Source organism: Giraffa tippelskirchi, chromosome 11 (genome assembly GCF_054371585.1).
Source record: "Giraffa tippelskirchi isolate mGirTip1 chromosome 11, T2T-mGirTip1v1.2.pri, whole genome shotgun sequence".
Lineage (NCBI taxonomy): Eukaryota > Metazoa > Chordata > Mammalia > Artiodactyla > Giraffidae > Giraffa > Giraffa tippelskirchi.
The window spans coordinates 1,072,044-1,093,115 of NC_137285.1; the positions used below are offsets into that span (position 1 = coordinate 1,072,044).

The 21,072-nt window shown below is 66.9% G+C and overlaps 1 protein-coding gene across 4 annotated transcripts; it reads right to left on the bottom strand.

Moving 5' to 3' along the window:
- Positions 1 to 665: 665 nt before the first annotated feature.
- On the bottom strand, positions 666 to 20,625 carry HIC2 (HIC ZBTB transcriptional repressor 2). 4 transcript variants are annotated; one of them, XM_081542046.1, is made up of 3 exons: positions 20,490 to 20,625; positions 7,312 to 7,409; positions 666 to 6,155 (listed from the first exon to the last, which is right to left on the bottom strand). In XM_081542046.1, exons 2-3 carry the CDS (start codon positions 7,335 to 7,337, stop codon positions 4,343 to 4,345), a joined length of 1,839 nt encoding a protein of 612 aa, XP_081398172.1. In that variant the 5' UTR covers positions 7,338 to 7,409; positions 20,490 to 20,625; the 3' UTR covers positions 666 to 4,342. The 4 variants fall into 4 exon arrangements, with proteins under 4 accessions (XP_081398172.1, XP_081398174.1, XP_081398175.1 ...); XM_081542048.1 differs by lacking the exon at positions 20,490 to 20,625 and adding an exon at positions 19,845 to 20,069; XM_081542049.1 differs by lacking the exon at positions 20,490 to 20,625 and adding an exon at positions 19,561 to 19,706.
- Positions 20,626 to 21,072: the final 447 nt, after the last annotated feature.

Below are 21,072 nucleotides of genomic sequence, written 5' to 3' on the forward strand. Positions count from 1 at the left end.
TACTCTTGCCTGGAAAATCCCATGGACGGAGGAGCCTAGTAGGCTACAGTCCATGGGGTCGCTAAGAGTCGGACACGACTGAGCGACTTCACTTTCACTTTACCCTTTCATGTACCGGAGAAGGAAATGGCAACCCACTCCAGTGTTCTTGCCTGGAGAATCCCAGGGACGGCGGAGCCTGGTGGGCTGCCGTCTATGGGGTTGCACAGAGTCGGACACGACTGAAGCGACTAGCAGCAGCAGCAGCCTCGACCCTGCAGGCTAAGCTCACCCCCTCTCCTACTCCCCTACCAAGTGACCAGGGAGGGGTGGGCAAGGAGTCGCCCCTGCCCCAGCCTGACCGCGCTGCCCCACAGGTGGTGCTGGGCACCGGCCAGCACCTCGTATCCTGGCCACCAGGTCCACAGCCCATCTACACACTCCCTGCTTCTCAAACCGCCTCAGCTGGCTTGAGCCAACTGGGCAACCCCACTGCCCAGCTCACCTGCCACCAAGTGAGGACCCAGGCCCCTCTGAAGCTCCCTCTTAGGACTGAGGTGGGCAGATGCCCGCCCACATACCCTGCAACTCAGCTCCCACCTCCCAGGTCCTGAAAGCACTGGACAGAGAAAGGAAAGCAGTTGGTCATTTAGTGAAAACACAGCCAGAGAACCGAGACCTCACACAAGGTTTGAATCAAGCTTTTAATGAAAAGATCATAAAATAACAGTATCTCGTCACTGTACATTAAGACTGCACGCTCTGAATGGAGACATCAGTGACCAGCTTCATGACACTGGAGGGCTACGCACCCGCAGCTCTGACCTGAATATCCAGACTGGGGGGAGGTGAGGGCAGTGTGGGGCCTGACGGCGGCGGTGGCCAGTACAGGAGTGCGATCGCGCGCCCCGTCCCGGGAAGGGCGCCTAGCGGGATGTGAGTCCGCCTCCAGTTCCCGGTCAAGAAACAGTGAAACCCCATCCCCTCTCTCCGACGAGGTATTTGTGAATGGGCCTAATGCCCAACCTGGGGTCCCCCAGGGGGGGAGAGGGAAGCAAGTGGTGGGTGGGGGCAGGGGGCTCCCCTCAGCACCTGGCCCCATGGGGCCCCGCCTAGTGGCAGGGAGAAGCCCTAGGGACCCTCCCTGCCCCGAGTTGAGGTCTGTTATGCAGCATATTTGAGGTCAATAAATTACAGCAATAAATAGCAAGGTGAGGTAGGGGGGGGCTCCCGGGAGAAAGCCGCAGTGGGGTGACAAGCCGGGGGTCCCGGGCAGCCTCGACTCCCACGGCACACCCCCACCCCCTGACGTGGAATGTCACACCGGGCTCTGGGTGGGCCTGCTCCACCCCTCCAGGCATCAGATTCGCGGGCTCGGTGACCACCGCTGCCCGGGGAGCAGGGCCTTGGTCCCTGCACGGGGCACCGACAAAGGCCCAGTGCCTCTGCTTTTGTCCCCAAGCCGTGGGGACGGGCGGGCGGCCCTGCCCTCCTGGCTGCGGGGAGGGCGGCTGGGGTCCACCCACCCCATGATCGATCGCACTCCTGTTAGCGGCCAGTCCAGTGAATACTGACGGGTGGGGCTGGCAGACAGCCGGCGCCCCCGGGAACACACCCGGCTGCGTGAGGTTCTGTGTCGAGTGTCCGTTTCACAGGCTGAGGTGTATGGCTATGCTGCGCGTCTCTGAGATTCACATCTGCTTATTCTTTACCTTTGTTTCTGCAATCCTGGAGGAGCCCCGGCGGCGGGCTCGGTCTCACGGGGAGCGTGCGTGGCATGGCGGAGCCCGGCCTGACGCTCACCCCGAGTCTGAGAAATAAATACATTCATCACTGCGCAAACATATTGATACAAAAAACAACACTGTTCCGAGTGTTCGCACCGTCTGTGTAGGTAAGGACCGGCCCAGTGAGCCCTCCCACAACTGGACCCGCTGGAGTGCCCGTGGAGTTGTGCGAAGGTCCTGGCTTTTTGGCTTGAGAGGGACCCTCACACCAACCCAGTGGGGGTCTCGCGGGCAGAGCAGCAGGACGGGGTGCACCTCCATCCCGGGGCCCAAGCCCAGACTCGGGTCCTGCGGCCACAGCCGACGGCCACCCTGCTGTGCCAGCTGGCCAGGACCGCTCGGTCTGGCCAGGAGGCCCAGGGGCCGGTCGGAGCGGCCCCAGCTCTTTGGTGCCAGCTGGGCTGGGAGGAGGGCTCTGTGAGGGCGAGGCCTCCACGCCCGCCTGGCCCCCCTGCCCGTGAGCCGCTCCGGGCCGACTCAGGGCCTCGGGCGGAAGGTGGGGGCTCACTGGGACTGGCCTTACTGCTGCTGAGGTCTGAAACTGTAAAAGTTTATGTAAACAATGAGATAAATATATTAGTATCTTTTTTTTCTGAGCCCATTGAGGTTCCATATGCATTCAAAATGTGCTTTGGTTTAAAAAATAGCTTTTGTGAATTTGGGTGTGAGCTTTTTTTTTTTTTCAATCCTTTCCTACATGACGTCTGCTATTTTGTTTCCTGTTTCTCCGAAACATTCAGGAATTAAGTGACTAAAGCAAAGAACTGTAAGCCGCCCTGGGCCTCCAATGGCCTAATCTCCTGGTGAGGCTCTGACACACACGTCCACGCACACACTCGCACGCACGCACTCCACGTGAAACCAAGGGAAAAGGAGAACAAATCCAAGTGTCCTGTGAACCCCACCCCGCCCCACAAACCCTTAACGTCTTAAATAAGAAACTAGTGTTCTGCTTTCTTGTTACAATACAGAGAAGGCTCCATACAATACTCAGGTGGGTACAATACTACGTCGCACGAAGGTCGCGTGAGGGCCTCTACGCCCGTCCCTGAAGCTCTGCCCTGAACCACCTGCTTCTGGGGGGCCGCGCCCACGGGCCTGTGCAGCCCCCACTACAGACTTTTGTCGTGTGGCTTAAGTGCTGACGGAGGGGGAGTCGGGCGAGCGGAGGGGCTGGGGGTCCCTGCCTGACTTGCTGGAACAGGAGTCCCCAGAGGAAATGGCCGTGGGCTCAGCAGGGCCCAGCGCGGCCCGAGCCCCGACTCCGCACGCCCTCCACCCAGGTCCCTGGTTTCAGCTGGAGGGTCTCTGGAGGGGATAAGGGATGACTCCGGAATTTTTGGTCTAAAATTAAAGTAGAAAGAAAACAGAAGAAAAGCAGGAAGCAAAATGAAGGAGATAAAGCCGCTGGTCCAGCTCTGTGGCTGCAGCTGGCTGAGGACAGCAGGCCGACCTTGTGACCTTGGCGCGGCCTTGCGGGCCAGCCTCTAGAGCTGTGGAGGTGTCTGAGGCCATTGCAGCCCAGGGCGGGGGTGGGACTCAGGGTGAGCCCCTGGTGGCCGCCAGTCCGCCCAGAGGTGCCAAGATGAAGAAGGCCAGGCACCGGACAGGCTGACGCTGCTGCTCTCTGGAGGGCAAGCCCTGGGGGGCCCGGGGCCAGGGCGAGGAGGGGCTCACTTCCTCCCCTGCTGGCCTGACGCACAGAAGACGTGCAGGCGCCCCTGTGGACGGGGGCCCAGAGGGAAACACAAGTGTCGTGGCCACAACTGCCATCACCAGCCACGTCCTGTTCAAGTCAAGAGGTAGCAAAGGTCAGAAGTCTCTCCACCTTGATGGGGGGGGGACCACATGATCCACACTCACGCCGCACACACACGCACACACACGGAGAAAATAGAAACGTACCGCCCCCGCACCGCGACCAGCCCCCCGCCCCCGCACCCCAGACCTTCCAGTCCCCACACTCACATACACGTTACACGGGGCTTTCTCGTAATCAAAACAAGTACCTCTAAACAAAGATTCCTGGGCAACTAAGGGAAAGCACTCTCCCCTGAGGCGGCCGGGGGGCTGGGGCCCAGGGGAGCCTTTGGCCGAGGGCCTCCTGGGCCCGCAGCGTGGGCCGCAGCCGGGCGGGGCAGGGCGGGGCGGCATACATTCAGTCTGCAGACCCAGGCTCAGCCCCGAGGGGCCGGAAAGAAAAGAAACTCTTGTTGGTTTTGGTTTAAAAAACAAAATTCAAAACGAAGAAAAGAACAGATCAGTAGGAATAACAGCCACACCGGCCCGGAGGGCTCTTTAGCTGTGGAGAGGTAGGCGGTGGGGGCCCGCTGTCCCAGCGCCACTGAGCGGCGACCCCTGGCTCGGGGAGGGAGGGCGCGGACCCCTCCCTCCGGCACCGCCCCCCCCCCCCCACGCAGAGCCAGGCCGGCCCCGCAGCTCCACCCCGGCCGGCGAAAGGACCCCAGGGACCCACCCCGCAGACCCCGCGGCGGCTCCTGGGGGCAGGGCCGGGCGGGACCGGGGTGGATTAAAGCTGTGGGGGTCGGGGGGGGCCCCGCCGGGGTCTTTGGCTTCTAGGAGGGCGAGGTGTGCATGCGCAGGTGGCTAATGAGGTTGCGCTGCTGCGTGAACTTGCCCCCGCACAGCTGGCACTCATAGGGCTTCTCGCCCGAGTGCACGCGCATGTGCTCAGTGAGGCGGTACTGGCGCGTGAAGCGCATGCCGCACTCGCCGCACGCGAAGGGCTTGAGGCCCAGGTGGCTGCGCATGTGGCGCGTCATGGTGCCACGCTGCGTGAACATCTTCCCGCAGATGCCACACGGGAAGGGTCGCGCCAACCAGTGCGTCTTCTCGTGCTGCCGCAGCGTGGCCGCGTCCTTGTAGGTCTTCTCGCAGGCCGAGCACTTGAAGGGCCGCGGCCCGGCCGCCAGGGCAGCGCTGGGCGCCGACAGGTCCTCCGCCTCCTCGTCGGCGCCCGCGCTGCCCGTCTCATAGGCACCGCCCTCCTCCTTGATGAGCAGCTCCTCCTCCGCGTGCGTCTCCACGTGCGCGTTGAGCTGCTCCGAGCTGGGGAAGCCCTTGGCGCAGGGGATGCAGACGTACAGGTTGTCGCCGTAGGGCACCGGCTCATAGCCCTCCTGCCGGTACACGTAGGGCGCGCCGGCCGGGCCGCCCTCGCTCCCACTCTGCGCGCTGTCCTCGCTGCCGTCCTTGCCGTTCTCCTCCTCCTCCTTGCAGGGGTACGGGGGCTCCCCGAAGGGCCTGCCCGCTGCTGCACTGCCGGCCAGGATGCCATTGGGGACCCTGTCGCCCAGCCCTTCGGCCTCCTCCCCCGGGCACGGGCCTTTGGGCGCCACGTCCCTCCGCTCAAACGGGGAGGCGGCCACGGGCTCCTTCTTGGCCCACTCCTTCTTGCGGGCCGAGTGCCGGAGGCTCTTGCGGGGCGGAGGCCCGCCTGGCCCCTCCAGCAGGCACAGCGGGTTGTCCTCTGGCCCCTCCAGATCCATGGGCTCACCGAGGGCGCCCCCCAGCTCGGTATAAGAGGCACTGTTGGCAATGGGAGGAGCGGAGGTCGAGAGGGGCGAGCCCTCCTGGCTGTCGCTCAGCTGGGCTGGGTCGTCAGGGGTGAGGGAGGGCCCGGGAGTGGCGGGGGGCAGTGGGGGGCTTTTCTTGGACAAGTCCAGGCCCAGCTCCTGCTCGCAGCTGCCGCCACCCCCGTTAGTACTGCAGCCGCCCAGGCCGGCCTCGCCGCTGGCGGCACAGACCGGCCGGCTCAGGCCGTGCGCGCCCTCCTGGCTCAAGCCGCCCAGGAAGAGCTCGTCGTCGGAGCCTTTCGCCTGGGAGAGCTCCTGGGGGCCGTGGGCGCCTTTGCGCCCGTCCACGAGGCCCGGATAGCGGGTCTGGATGACCGAGGCCGTGGACAGCCGCTGGCTGCGGGGGGGCCGCCCCAGGCCAGCGCCACCCCGCCCAGAGCTGAAGGGCTTGCCGGCTCTCTTGAGCTTGCGCCGGCAGAGGGCCGCCAGCTCGGGCAGCTGGAGGTAGCTGGCAGCGGTGAGCAGCGTGCTGAAGTTGGGCTCGGCCGGCGGCTCACCGGGCAGCAGGCGGCCAGTGTAGATGAAGTCCAGGATCTGCTGGAACACCGCGGAGCTGACCATGTCTGTGTCCAGGCTGATGAGGTTGTCGTGCAGCACCAGGGACTTGAAGTAGACGCTGCTGGCGGCCAGCACATTCTTGTGGGCGCGGAAGACGGCGTTCTCCACCATGACGATGACGTCACACAGGAAGCCCTGCGTGCGCTGCTGGTTCAGCTGCAGCAGGAGCTGCTTCGAGTGGCTGGGCAGCTCCATGTCGGGCCCCATGTCCCCGCGCCCTGCCCACACGCACCACCTGCAGGCACGAGCAGACACACACACGTCAGCGGGGGCCCTCCTGGGACCTCCCCCCAGGCTGCTCGCCTGCCGCCAGCCCATCTGTACACGTGAAAATGCAGAGACAACGGGGGCACACGTGCAGGGCAGATAAACCAGGGCTCCGTCCCCTAGAGAAAGGTGACCACACGCCCAAACGGACCTGCGGGTGAGCAGCAGGGATCACGAGGGGACAGAAGCCCCTGGTGGGCACATCGCCCGCGTGGGCGCGCAATGGCCTGGCTTTCCGGTCCAGCCGGAAATCGGATCTGCACGCGGAATCGCCCAGCGCACACTGAAGCCGCCTTCTCCTCCAATACCACGTGGGCAGGTGGGACCCGCAGCCTCCAGCGACGTCATGTGACGCTGCAGCCGGGCTGCCGCCCCCGACCCCACCCCTGGCCTGTGCCTCTGGGTGCCGAGCAAGAGAGGCAGCCTGGCCAAGCCTGGTACCGCAGGCCCCAGGGCCTTCCTGGGCAGGGCAGGTGTCTGAGCATGGGAAACTCCGCAGGCGGGCCAAGACGCACGAGGAGGAATTCTCACTGGGGAACGACCCCGCAGAGCCCCAAGGTGGCTGCGCCAAGGCTGTGCGCGGGGGTGGCAGCGCCAGGCCGCGGCCCTGCCCCTCCGGCTGCTCAGGCGTGCGTGCCCACCCACAGGGGCCTTCATGTCCTTGCGCTCAGGGCCCGACCCAGGAGAGAAGCACACTGCCCGGGGCCTCCCCCAGCTGGGGTCCAGGGTCCCTGCTCTGCCCCCTCGGGACCCGGTTGGGAGGGGTCGCGCCTGCACCCGCCCTTGTCTGCACAGACAAGAGAAGCCCCCGCGTCCCTGTCCACCCGGGAAGGCTCTACACACAGTGCCCACGTGGCAGGCACGCGGTCCGGCGGGAGCCAGCCCTCCTCCCCGCCATGGTCAGCCAGGGGGGACAAAAAGCCCAAGGTGTGGAACACCTAGCAGGGAAGGGCTGAGCGCAGGAGGGCCCGTGAACACACAAACCCCTCCCCCACGCTGCCAGCGCTGCCCGCACACAAAGGCCGACAACCAGCATGCAGGCCAGGCGCTCAGCTGCCCGGAGTGCCCAGGAGGAGGAGCGGACCCCGCCCCCCGCTGCACCCCCAGCGCCCCCCCAAGCCTACCTGAGCGCCAGGGGCCCAGAAACCATGTGAGCAGCAGCCAAGGGGGGTGGCCTCCTCGAGTGCGCGGCCTCCCTGGGGGTGCATCAATGCCTGGTCACCTGCGGAGGAGAAGGTGGACACGGTGAGCACGCAGGCCTTGGCAAGGGGGGGTTGGAGCGGCTCGGGGGCCCAGAGCCAGGCTCCCGTCTGCGGCGGGGACGGGACGTCCGGACAGCTGGGCAAGAGGCAGCGGCCACGGTGCCTGCAGCCTGGCCTGGTGGCAGGAAGGAGGCAGGTGTGAGGCACCCGGCCGCACCCCGCGGGAAACAGGGTGCTCTGGGGGCCGCCTAGGTCGGGGGAGTGGGGGACAGGCACACAGCTCTGGGAGGGCAGGCGGGGGTGGCAGGAGGCCTGGGCAAGGCCCTTCCAGGCTGGCCACATTTACATAACAAAAGGTCAGAAATGGAGGCGCTGGTGCAGCGGGCTATTTATAAGATCCAGTCTCAACCGCTTCTGGCTCCCCAGCCCCCTGCCCTGCCCTGCCCTTCCCTCTGGGTCTGCGCTCGCCCCCTCCCCGCCCAGAGCCCAGCCCCCTCCTGCCCAGCCCGGCCTGACCACATGGCCCTCACAGGCTCGCCCTTTCAATACCAGCCCGCCAAGGCTGCTGGCAGCTGCCGCCAGATGCGAGCGGGCTTCCCGGCCCCCCAGAGCTTCAGATCCTGGGAGAGGGGTCCCGAGGTCCTGGCTGCTTGCCCCCCACTGCAGCAGGCCTAGGCACCCTGGGCATGGAGCCAGGCGGGGGAGGCGGCCTGCAGGCCCAGAGCCCCTCCCTGCACGCCCCTCCCCCGCCCAGGGCCAGGGCGGCCAGGCAGGTCCCTCAGGAATGTGACCAGACCCGGGGTGCGGGGTGGCCAGGAGGCCTCGCTCCAGCCTGCCAGCTGTCTCCTGCCCCCAGCACGGCTCCCCACTGGCAGGGGTGGCCTGGGGAGGGGGCCTGGCCAGCCCAGAGGGCGGCAGAACCGGGTCTGCAGAGCCTCCAGCCCGAGAGGCTCTGCACTTGGAGGGCGGCCGGGCCCAGGTCAGGCTCCCTGCCCAGCCCGGCCGGGGAGGGGCAGAGACCCCCACATGCCAGGCAGAGGGACGCCACATCAGACGACTCCAGGCAACTCAAGCTTCGCCTGACACAGTGTCCACCCAGCGGCCTCCACCGTGGCCCGACGCTGTAGCGGGGCAGTGCCCAGTGATTGTCCGAGAAGTGGCCTGCGGGCAGGCCCGGCTGTGCCCTCCACTGGGGTCCGGGGAGCCCTCGTCCAGCAAGAAGCCGCCCTTCCAGAGGCCACCCAGGGCTGGGCCAACAGCTTGTCACCACAGGCGAGCGCCGTCCCTTCCCCACGACGGCGGCTGGTGGGGGTGGGGGAAGCGACGCCCCCCCCCCCGACAGCCCACAGCAGCATGGGGCGAGCGGGGGGGCTGCTGCCCTGCCCTGGCAGGAGCCACCATGGGCTGAAACGGCCCTGGCAGCTGGCCCAGCCGCCCCGGGCCCCCCCACCCCGCGCTGCTGCCCGCCTCAAGCGCCCACTCCATGATGCCCAGAGCCCGGGCAGACGGACAGGTCAGAGAGGTGGGCTCGGGGTTGTCCCCACTGGGCTGACCCTGACAGCCCCCAAGGAAGGGGTCTCTTGTGAACAGAGGCCCTGGGTGACTTTCCCAGCCCTCTGCTCCCAGGACCGCTCCCACAGGGCTACTGCTCCGTGACTGACAGGTCCTGGCCGAGGTCCCGGGTGAACTTCCTCCCCCAGCTCAGGCCTCAAAAAGCCAAGGCAGCCGGCCCACCCCGCCCCCCAGAAGACCAGACCCTACAGCTGAGCAGGGACCCGAGGTCTCATGGGGGGGCCTCTCCTGGTGCCCAGGAGGGCAGGAGGCAGTGCGAGAAGCCCTCAGGTGCTTCAACTGGGTTCCACAGCAGCCGGTCCAACTCGGCCTGGACCACCTTCAGCCTCTGGGTGGAAACGCCTGGGAAACAGGCAGGCAGCCTTGCCTCGCTGAGGCCTGGCGACAGGCGCCCCTCCCTCCAAGCATAGAGGGGGGCACCCCACGCCCACCTCCAGCCCACCAGAGGGCCATGAGCCCCTGAAGATGCCCGCTACCCAGCGCCCTGCCTCAGGGCCTCAAGCAGAGTGGGTGCGTCACTGAGGCCGCAAACACGCTGGCCACTGCCCCTCAAGCCTGGCATGACCGCCTGGTGCTCCAGGTGTGGCCCAACAGGTCTGAGCTGGGCCCTCCTGGACTGCAGGAGGGGCACCTGGAGGCAGAGCGAGGCGGCCGCAGCCCCGGGCGCCCCAGCCTGACAAGCATCCTGCCCACAGGGAAGTCTCCAGGGCGTGCCCTCGCCTCCAGTGCAGATGAGACCGGGGCTCTGGGGCTTAACAACCTGCCCAAGGTCACAGGAGCAAGCCTGGGGCAGAGCCCCATTCCAGACTTCGCCACCCAGGACGACCCCCACGTCTCCTCCCCCCAGAGGCAAGACGGGGTGCCAGGACAGCCCTCCTTTCCCCAAGTCCGACGCCCGGCCCGATGGCCCGCTGACCGCCTCACCCCCAGGGCCAGGCCATGCCCGCCGCTCCCTGGGGAACAGCCCTGGCCTCCACGGCCTCTCTGGCTGCTCTGCAGGTGGGGGCTGCTGGCGAGTGGGCCCCACGGCCCTGGTGAGCCCAGGCCTGGATGCCCGCCAGCCGCTACTGGCTGGTCGCCCAGACGGTCCTCCTGGAAAGCAATGGGCCCTGTGAATGCCAGGAGCCCTGCCCTCCTGACGGGACGCCCAAGAAACAGACAGTGGGGCTCGGTCAGCATGCTGGAGACACGGTGGGCGGGACCCGGGGCGGGGCGGGGCGGGGCGGGGCGGGGCGGGGCGGGGCGGGGCGGGCCCTCCCTGCCCGGTCGGCACTGCTGCCCAGCCACCACCCAGCCTGAGCAGCGTGGGAGGAGGCGCCCACCCCACCCACCGCCCAGAGCCTGCTCCCGATGCCCACAGCCCCATCATCGCACATGGGCAGCCCACCTGGGGGGCTCACGGCACCTGGCAGGAGGCCACAGCTGCCACGCCCACTCTCCGCAGGAACTCTGCACACATGCCCCCCACCCTCCTCCAGCCACCCGTCTGTACGACGCGGGGCCTACAGCTGGCTCCCCTGCTGGCCCTGACAGATGCCCAGTAGAGTCCTGCAGGGAGGCCCCGGCCAGGAGCACTGAGATGGGAAGGGGCAGCACTGCCCGGGGTGAGATCACTATCACAAAACACCCAGAGGAGGTGCCCCCCACGCCCGGAGGGGCCTGAGCACTTGGGAAGGGGGCAGCGGGCAGCAAAAGAGCAGGAGCCTGGAGGCAGGGAGCCCGTGGGAGGCTGGGGGGCAGCCAGGATTCAGGGCCCCGAGGAGCTTCTGCCTGGTGGCTCCCGCGTCCACTTCCTACTTGCCCTGCGGGGTGTCAGGCCTAGTCCGGGGAGCAAAGATTCGGGGAACGCAGACAGTTCAGCCTCACTCTGACCCCAGACCCAGAACCTGCACACACTGGACTGTGGGAGACAAGCTTCCTACTCCCCAGAAAGCCTGGAAGGCAGGAAACGCCCAACAACGGGGGTCAAGAGGCAGGAGGCAGCCCCCAAAGGGAAGACACCTTTCCCACGTAAACACGCCCAGCGTGACTAGGAAACGGGGCTCGGCTCCCAGGGCTGTCCTGGAGGCGGGACGGGACTGCAGGCGCGCGAGGGGCTGGGCCGCCTGCTGGGAGGGACCAGCACCCCTGCCCGCCCGCCCCGGGCACCTGCCAGCAGTCAGTGAGGCAGCTGCCCAGCCCAGGGCCCCTCCAGGACACAGACCCCGACACCCCAAGTCTGAAACAACCCGAGAAGCTAGAAACCTTTCTCACACTACCCAACGACTCTCAAAGATCTAAACGACAAAATAAACTATATCACCATCGATCACCACTTCTGTGTACGAGACAAGGGGACGCTTCCCCACTGAACAGCAGGAAGAACCCCCTCAGGGTGGAGTCCTTCCCAGGAAAGGGCAGCCGACCCCTGCACCCGCATGGCGGCAGAGACGCCGGCGGCTGGCACCCAGGCCCCACACCCTGCCCAGGACAGAATCATAGAAACAAAACCCAAACTGGATGCCAGACGGCAAAGACAGGGTTCAACCGGCTGACCGAAGACTGAAAGCGGACTTCCGGGCAGAAGAGAGATTGGTCAGACTTCAGAAAGACCGAGACGGGAGGGGCGCAAGCCCTGGGTCCCGGGAGCCAGGCAGGTGCAGAGCCCCCCGGCAGCGTGCGGGGCGAACCTGGTCAGGAAGAGCTGACCATGGGCGCATCCTGCAGCTGCCAGCAAATGGGTGAGCAGGGCAGCCAGATCCTAAAGGGGCACAGGGGCCCTGGGCAAGGTGGAAAGCAGGGGAGGACAGGAGGGGGGACCAGGGAGCGGACAGGACTCAAGGACACACAAGGGGCTTCTGTTCTGGACGTGGGATGTGTGCCCACCTGGGAAGAGCCTGGGGCGCAGTTGCTCACAACCAGCACGCTTCTTAGGTAGGGTCAGTGCAGGGCTGGCCCCAGGGCTGACGAGCAAGACCACCCAATCCCAGACTAATCACAACAACCCGAGGAGAGAAACAGCCCCGACAGGAAGGAAGGAACCCCCGGGTCCAGCCAGGAACCTGCAGGACACCGCGGGACCACCTTCCAATCTCTCAGAGGGGACTTCGCCCTCCAGTGCATGAGGTGTGGGGAGCTAAGACGCCCTCATGCCTCCTGGCCAATAAACAAAAGAAAACGCCGAAGCGATACTGGAATAAAATCAACCAAGACTTTAAAAATGGTCCATGTCAAAAAAAAAATCTTTACAAAACGAAACCACCAGAAACCTCTCATCAGGGCAGACAGGTGTCGGGCAGCCGAAGGCAGCAACCACCAATGACACTCTAACCGTCCTGGCGTCCAGCTGAGACCTGCGGGGGGAGGGGGACGGGGAGGGGCTCTGCGAACCCGGCCAGCACGCCCAGGAGGCCCCGGATCGGGATTGGGGTCAAAGGAGGCCACGAGGGCCTCCCACCACAGCCCAGGGGCATGCCAAAGGTAACCACCAAGCTGCTTCGGTCCACGACCGACCGTGAACACATGAGTAGACACGTCTCAGGCACCCACCACTTTTTAAAAAGCCGTTTTTAAGGATAAAACTAAGGGACTGCTAAGGAACACACTACAGCCTGTGCCCTGGGCCTGAAGCACCCGCGGGGGCACTCAGAGGAGGTCCCACATGTCCAGCAGGCCCTGTGGCCGGCCAAACAGGAGAGGCCGAGCTCGGAAAGGGAGTGAGACAGGAGGGTCCCCGGGACTCGGCAGGGACACACTCAGAGCTTCAGACGGGACTAGAAGGGCCGGCTGATGTTAAGGGGCCGCATCCAGCGACAGAGAAGTGAACAGATAGGCCTCCGCCCCAGGAGTAAAGCGGCCGAGGCAGTGACAGCTGACCGCTGAGGCGGGGGCAGAAGGCAGGCCTGCGGTGACCCATGGGGACGGGGCGCAGTGACAGCCAGCATGCGGCTGAGTCTCAGAGGCACGACCAGCACCCCGCTCCACGGACGGGGCATGCCCGCCGTCCAAGGACCCGGACAAGTGTGGGGGAGCAGCATGTGCCCACAACTCGGAGGTGGGGCCCTCAGGAGGGGCCGCGAGCCGCTCCTCACAGGCGCACACCAGGCACAACGTGTGCGCGTGGCTCGCACCACCCCCTCAGGTCCACAAGGAGCCGGCATGCTGGCCGCGGGGGAGACAGGCCTTCCGCATCCAGGGAGGAGCCGCCACCCCCTAGGGCCCCCACAGCCACGTGGCCAGGGACACGGGAGGCCCGCGTAAACCAGGGCTTCCGGGGCCAGGCCCACAGGATGCGCCCAGAAGTGCCTCCCCCAGGAGGAAGGCGGGAGCCACGGGGAAGGAAGCCGCAGGTCCAACAAAGGCGCCCCCATGCCCCGGAGCCATCAAGCCCAAGTTATCTTCTCAAACACTGGTCCCATCCAGTCACGCCCCGGCTTAGGGCTCTCAATGGACTTCCGAGCCTGGATAAAGTCCAGGTCAGGGCTGTCGGGGCTTCCAGAGGGCCAGGCCGCCCCTCCTCGCCCCCAGGCACGCCCGAGGAGAAACACATCTCCCCTACCCGACGCCAGCAGGAGCTGCCACCCAAGGGGCTCCCAAGGTCAGGGACCCTGTGTCCCCCCAGCTCACAGGTGGGCCGAGGGGGCAGGCCAGGCCGAGGGAAGGAGGCCCCTCAGACGACGGCCAGCCCTCCTCGATCTGACACTTAAACTCAACAAGCAGTCGTCCCTGACGCTGTCCCTGTGACTAATTCATACCTGGTGGCACAGAAACTCAAGCAGCCTGCCCTGCGCTCACACCCACCCCAAGTTTGCAACACCAAGCACTGGTCATTCGGAAAATAGTCGCTCACGGAGCTAATCAGATCTTCCCAATGTGGTCAGACCTGGTTAAAGGACACGGGTTCTTTCCATCGCCACGGCCGCGTCACAGGAGACACGGAGGCCTTTCTCAAGACTCTCCCCAGCCTCCCTGGCCACAACACTGTCAGCTGTCTCCCTCTGGTGGGAGGCTCCCCCGTTCACCTGAGACAAGGTCCCCAGGTCTGAACCATCACCTTGCCCGTCAGCCACTCTTTCACGAGAAGGGGTGGGCAGACGCAGTGCTGTCGCAGACACGGCCTGCCCTGCTTGCCCTGAATACTCGACACCTGTGTCCCCTGGGTCACCTCCACGGCCCCCCAGAACAGCAGTCTGGCCCAGGCACCCAGGGGAGCACCACGGCCTGCACGAGCTGTGTGTCAGCATGCGGACGGAGGCCAGTGGGGACGTCTGAATACTGTGAAGAGTCCTGGGGACCCCGCTGACAACAGCTGTCGGCCACCACCTCAAACACCCCTACCCACTCCACGGGCAACACAGAGCACGTGGAGGAAACAGGCTTGACGGCAGGGCCCGCTTCCCCAGCTCACAGCTGCTCCCCAACGGCTGGAAACAGGTGACAGGCCGCTCCTAAGAAGAGGAATTTTCAAAGACAAGAAAGGAACCACTTCAGGTGGCCTCCAAGGACAGCCTCAGAAGCAGGGCCCGCGCCTACAGAGCAGGCAGCCCCGCGAGCTGGGCCGGGGGGCAGAGGTGGCAGAGGGGCAGGGCGGGCTTCCGGGGCAGGTGTGCCGCCTGCCCAAGGTGCCAGGCCAGCCACCCGGCCCTTACCAGCATCAACATGTATGGCATGCAGGCTGTGGAGAGTGCCCCTACCCTGCCCACAGCCTCAGGGCACAGGCTCACCCACCATGGCTCCAGGGCACCCAGGCCCAGCCCCCACCGGCAGCCTCACTGCGGCGAGGAGGGCACCCGCTGGGGGGCCCAGGGCTCCTCCCACGGCGGCCAAGATTGCCCCGATCCCCCAGGCCCTCTGCCCAGAGATGACCCTGCTTGCCCCCACGCTGCCAACACCCAGAAGAGGACCAACCAGCTCTGACCGGGCCTCCTGGAGGGGGCACAGGTCCAGGCCCAAGGGCAGAGAAGAGCTGTCACCGGCGGGGGGGGTCCTCCCGGCTCCGCAGCCCAGGGAGGCGAGGTCGGGTCCACACTAGGTCCCGGGCAGCTGGGGCCCCCACCGAGCGGAACCCCAGAAGCCCTCCAGGGAAGCTGCTCACTGCCCACCGCCCTTGAGTGCAGGCCTGTTCCGTGGGGCTACTACTCTACCCAGAGCTCACCAGTGGACTCCAGACTGCATGTGGAGCCTGCCTGCGCTGTTCCCACAGCGGGGCCTGCCCAGGGGTGCCTGCACAGGCGTGCCCACGTGGGCCAGGCCAGGAGCCCCAGAGGAAGGCCCCGCCCTCTCAGCGCCCCATCCGGAGCTGTGGGGCACCTTCTCCCTCCCGTGTCCCAAGCAGAGCAGCTGGGATGAAGTCAGCAGCCCCTTTCCACCAAAGGAAAGGGCCTCAGGGCGCCGGGGGCGGGGAAAGTTGAGGAAGCCACACGCAGAGCCCACGGACCCCTCTGCCAAACGCGTGGGCCACCAGGAACAGACAAGGGACACCCCGACTGCCCAGCAGACAACTCGGACCCTGGCTGAGCTTCCTGCTCCCAAGGACACCAAGCGGGCCTCACCACACCCAGGAGCCTGGCCACTCACCGCCCGCCAGCAGCCGCCCAGAGCAGGCAGGGGCTGAGTGCCAGCTGCCCTCAGACGGAACGCAGCCGGGGACAGGGGCCGGCTGGCCAGGCCTCACCTGAGGTTCTGCCCCCAGCGCTCCTCCCAGCCCTCACCCCACCTCCAAGCCCCGGTCAGGGGCTCCCTCACACACTTTCCCAGGTAACAACCTCAGGGACCCTCTCTCTCAGGCACCATGAGATCAAGGCGAGAAAGAGGGGGCAGGACCCAGGTCAGGGGGCCCCAGTGGCAGCCCGAGGGGGCTGGTTTGGGAAGCAGGAAGAGCTCCAAGGTCCGCACGCCTTGGGAGAGAGGCCAACCAGGGCCTAAGAAGGCAGAACAGGCCGTCTGAGCCAGGCAGGGCCCAGAGCAGCAAGGGTTCCAGGGACCTCCTGGAAGGTGCTCCCCAACACACGCGAGCCACCCAGGGAAGAAGAGCCATGCAAAGCGTGAGCTCTCGCACCCGATGCTTCTCCAGGACCCTGGAGCCTACACACGGGAGGCTCAGTCTGTCAGCGCGACCCCACGGGGCAGTCTGGGACCACCCCTGCTCATGTAAGGGCACTCACCGCTCCCGACCCTGTTATCTACAAAGATGTACCTCCTGCAAAAGTAGTTGTGGGATCCACTTCAAAGCCTTCAGGGAACGTGGATACATGGGCCCACCGGCTCCAGGTGATCCCCGCGGAGCGGCGCACCTGGGCCCCCACCAGGCAGCAGGCACTCAGGGCCGGGGCAGCCCCTGCCCGTCACAGGGGAAGCTCCCAGGAGCTGGGGGCGCCGCCCCAGCGTCCCGGCTGTCACCTCTGCCCCCCCTCTCATCCATCCTGCAACTACTCACCAGAGCTCACCGAGCAGCACAGGTAGGAGAGCCGCAAGGCCAGTGGGCAGGCCTGCCCTAGGCCTGTAAGCAGGCTGATGAGAAGGCCAAAGGGCAGACCCCAGCCTGCGCGAGGCAGACCTCCAGCCACCTGTGTGTACGTGGGGGGGGCGTTCCCAGGGCACTGGGTCAGCCCTCCGCACTCTCCTCGGAGAACCCACCCCGAGGTGCTACTGGGGGAGAAGCCCAAGGCGACGGGAAGCCGGTGCGCACTGCGACCACTCCAGGGCCGCCAGAGGCCAGCTCCCCACCTGGAGGCCCCCTCCCCACCAAGCCCGGGACCCGCCTTCCCTTGGGAGCCTTGGAATTCCCACGAGCGGGAGCGCCCGGGGCGCCCCCAGAGGCCGGCCACCTGCCCTTCCGGACTCCTCCCTCCTCGCCCACACCCACGTGCTCGGGGGAGGCGGCCCCTCACAGGAAACAGGCACGCACGGACCACACTCAGTGGCGCCCGGGCGGAAGAGCCCGCTCGAGCCCCCAGGCCACGCCCCCACCCCCACCCGCCCGGGCAGGCGTCTCCGGGGGTCTCTCTCTGCTCGCGGCCTGGCCACACCCTCCCGGGCCGCGCGCCTCTGGCCCTCCCCTCCTGGACGGATGGGGCCTGGAATCGGCTCCCTCTGGGTGTGACCCCCCCACGACCCAGCGCGCTGGGGGCCCACTCGCAACCCCACCCACCCCCACCTGCTTTTCTGGCTCGGCCGCTCCCAGGAGCCCTCCCCCAGCCCAGGTCCCTAACCCTCGGGCGAGGCCCCTCCCAGCAGGAAGCCCAGCCAGGCCGCCGGGCCGAGTCAAACTGGCCCCGCTGGCTGGCAGCCCCTAACCCAGGTGGAGCCAGGCTGGGATCCCGGAGTCCCCCAACCCCGGGCTGTGACTGAACCCCGGGTCCGCGAGGGCGCTGCACCGCAGTACAGCCCGGGAAACTCGCAGACCCTCCACCTCCCGGCCGAAAGTGCACCGCTCGGGGGCAAGGCTGAGCGCCAGAGGGCAGAGACCCAGGCCAGCCCCGCGCACACAGGGTGGGCACCGTGTATGTTCTCAAATCACTTCGCTGAGCGGATAAAGGGCCCCTGCACGGCCTCGCGGGTGCCTAACGGCAGAGGGGGCGCCGGTTTCCCGGAAGCGGGCACCTGCAGGGCCACACTCCTGTCTCCCTCCTCCTGACTGTCCGCCGGCCCCGCCTTCCCAGACCGCAGGGCTCCCCGTAAACACCCCCCTGCAGCCGGCCCGGCCCTCACCACCTCCTCAGGTGCCCGGGGCACTCCCTCGAGTCACCCCTGGCTCCTGGAGTCGGTGGGCCCCACGACTTCCCCAGGCTGAACTCGGGAGGGCCGCGATCTGAGCCGGTCAACTCCAGCTCTATTCCCACTTTAGAGGCACGTTAGAGACACCGAGCCCCAGAGAAGCCCATCTCGGTCCAAGGCCGCTGGAGAGTAAACAGCGCTGAGGCCAGTGCCCCTCACTGCCCCCAGAGGCCCTCCTCAGTCAGGCGCCCGGGCCAGGACCGGAGGAAGCTGACCTGTGGTCTCGTCTTTGCAGACGGAGCTGGGAACAAGAGCCCTCCCCACTCCAGTGATCAGTCCCTGGCGGGGGGGTGGGCACTGGCCCTCAGCCCTGGTGGGCAAGGCAGGCAAGCCGTGGGTGGGGCCGACTGCGGGAGGCCAACAGGCTGAGCAAAAAAGCAGGGCGGCGGGTCCCCTGGGTAAACTGGACTTTATTCCTTCCTCGCTCCTCGACTCTCCAGAACTGCACTGCCAGCCCTTGCACGGGGGCGAGCTGCGGCTCACAGACACTGCCCCCACCCTGCCGCCAGCTCCGGGCAGACAATGAGGACTCGCGGAAGGCAGCAGGCCTGTCAGCTCAATAATGCAAAACCCTGTTGCTGAGTCCACGACAGCTGACTTCAAGTGGATCGGAGGCTGTGCTTATTAACAAAATGAGAAACCTGATCCATGGAAAGAAAACACTACACGGGGATTAATCCAGGACTGCAGCTTGTGGAGAAGGCCGGGCCGCTGGCCAAGACCGGGCAGGGAGCACGGGACGCGGCCTACCTGTCCCTGGCAGGTACCTGGCTGCAGGACAGGCCACATCACCTCCGCCCCCCCTCCTTCCAGCAACTGCAGCAATCATTTCGGTTCTGCTTTAATTAAAGGCCTGGCTCCCTCAGGCTGCTTCTTCCTCTCCCCAGAGCCAGCAATCAGAGGGAGATTTTTCTTTTCAGGAATTGCTTGTAAAAGCCGAATGACTAATCTGCAAGTCCCAACAACTGGCAGGAAAACACTGCAGAGAGAAACCCTGGGCGCAGCCCCAGCACTCGAGCCAAATGGCCGGAGGAGCTGGGCAACGGGCGCTCAGCAACACCCCACAACCGGCCTGAGGCGGCCGGGAGCCCAAGAGAAGCAGACCAAGTCGGGAGCGCTGCCGCCAAGGCAGGTGAGGAGCCCCCTGCCAGCCTTCCCAGGCTACTGCCTGCTCACAGGACCTCACAGGACCGACTTCACTGGCAGGCAGGGCCACTTGCTCCAGACCGAAGGACTCGGCTCAGCCCTCAAGTATCAGCCTCTCAACCCCCCTCCATGGTGCTAAGAGCCCGCTAAACCAGCAATCTCACCACACAGCATTGTCTCTGGAGGCCAGCCGGTGGCCAGCCCATCTGCTTTTTTTTTTTTTTTAAGACCACTGCAGCGACCCTGCTCTCTGCTGAGCGGAAGCCCACTCCCAGAGCCAGGGCTACAGACCTGCCACATGGCCTGTGCTCTTGAAAATGTCTGCTGAAAAGCCCAGGGAGGGAGCCCAGACGCTGGCAGATGGGAACGCAGGAGAAGAGTACAGCCAGGAGCCAGGAAGCAATAAACGCTAGCTCCAGAAAGGGGCTGGTATGGGTGACCCGGCTCCATCCCTACGGCCAAGGGTGGGGGGCCTGCAGAACACCCCCAGTAGCTCTGGAAGGCCCCTCCGCTACCTGCCACCTCCCCCCTCCCCCGCCTCGCACAGCCATCCGCCCATCAGTCAACAATCTTCACCCACAGGATTCCTATGGGCAAGGCTCGGCCCCTCCCCCCGCCACAGATGTCAGAGAGAGGGGTGGCCTCCCCGGGGTGACAACTCCTCCTGCCGGGGTGGGGGGGACCGGGACCCTCGCTTACCCAGATGTGCTTGGCAACTCCTACGGGCGAAACACACCGGAGGTGGAGGGGACCCGAGAAACGCGGGATAAATAACTTCGAAACCGTCCCGGCCCGGGCGGATCCGCAGCGGGCTCCCTTCCCCGGGGCCGACTCACCGCTGTTCTGGGTGGGGCCGCTGTGGAGCATTTATCTGGGCCGCGTCCCCTCCTCCCCGTAAGGCGCTAACCCCCCCCTCAGGGACAGGCATCGCCGCCTCTTCCCCCCAAACACCCCACCCCAGCTCCGCCTGCGTGAATACGAACCATGCTGGCAGATAAACAGAGTGACACGCCGGGCACTGCGGCCCCCTCCCCCTGCCGGCCGCCCCCTCCCCCAGCCCATCTCTCTTCCTGCCGAGCGGCCGCCCGCACCAGAGGTCTGGGGGCAGGGCCGCGCGCCCACCCGCCGCAGGGCCCGGCCCGGGGGCGAGGCCCCTCCAGGCCGCCCCTGCCCCCGGCCCTGGCCCTGCCCGCGCGCAGCCGTGCCCTGCGGGCAGCGGGCCGGGCACGGCGAGAAGCCCCGCGAGGGGCGGCGGCGGGCGCATAAAGGGGGGCCCGCCTGTCAGGCAGCGCGGCTCCCCGGGCCGCTCGGACCGGAGCGCGGAGAAGCGGGCACAAAGAGCCGGCGCCCGCCGCCCGCTAGCCCCGCGCGCTGGGGGCTTTGTGCCGGGCCCCGCCGCCCGCCCCCCTCACTCACACACACACACACACACACACTCCCCGCGGCGGGCGGGCCGGCGGCCGGGGGTCCCGCCCCCCTCACACACACACACACACACACACTCTCTCTCTCTCACACCCACACACACCCACACACACCCACACCCCGCGCGCGGAGGCCCCTCGGCGCGCGCCCGCCCACGCCCCTCTCCCGGGGGCGCGCCCCGCGCCCCCCGCCCCTCACCTCACCTCGTGTGCGTCGGCGGCGGCGCTCACCCGCCGGCCGGCCGGCCCGCCCGCGGCCTCTTCTTCGGCGCCGCCCGCGCCCGCCCGCGCCGCCCGTCCGCCCGCCCGCCCCGCCGCCGGCTCGGCTCGGCTCGGCTCCCCGCCCCGCGCGCCGAGCGCCTCTCACAGCCGCCCGCCCGACGCCATCTTGGAAGCTTGTGACGTCGGCGCCGCCCGCTCACCCCTGACCCACATCTGAATGGGCGAGCGGCGCGGCGGGGGCGGGGCCTGCGGGCGGGGCGGGGCCTGCGCGGGGCGGGGCGGGGCGGGGCTTGGGCAGCCGCTCGGCGGCGGCGTGGGGGAGGGGCGCGCGGGTGGAGCCGGGGGACCTGGGCGCCCCCCGCCCACGGGTGCAGGGGCGGCGCCGCGACCTCAGCCCCGGAACGCACCCCCTAGAAGGGGGCTCGGTCCCCCACACTCGGAGCCGACCACCCCCCGCCTTGAATCTGACCCTGACCCCTGGCACCCCAGGTCCGTGCCCGCCTCCCGCGGGCGGCCAGCGTGGTCCGCAGACGGCCTTGATCCGCAGAAGGAAACCCCCGCAGCC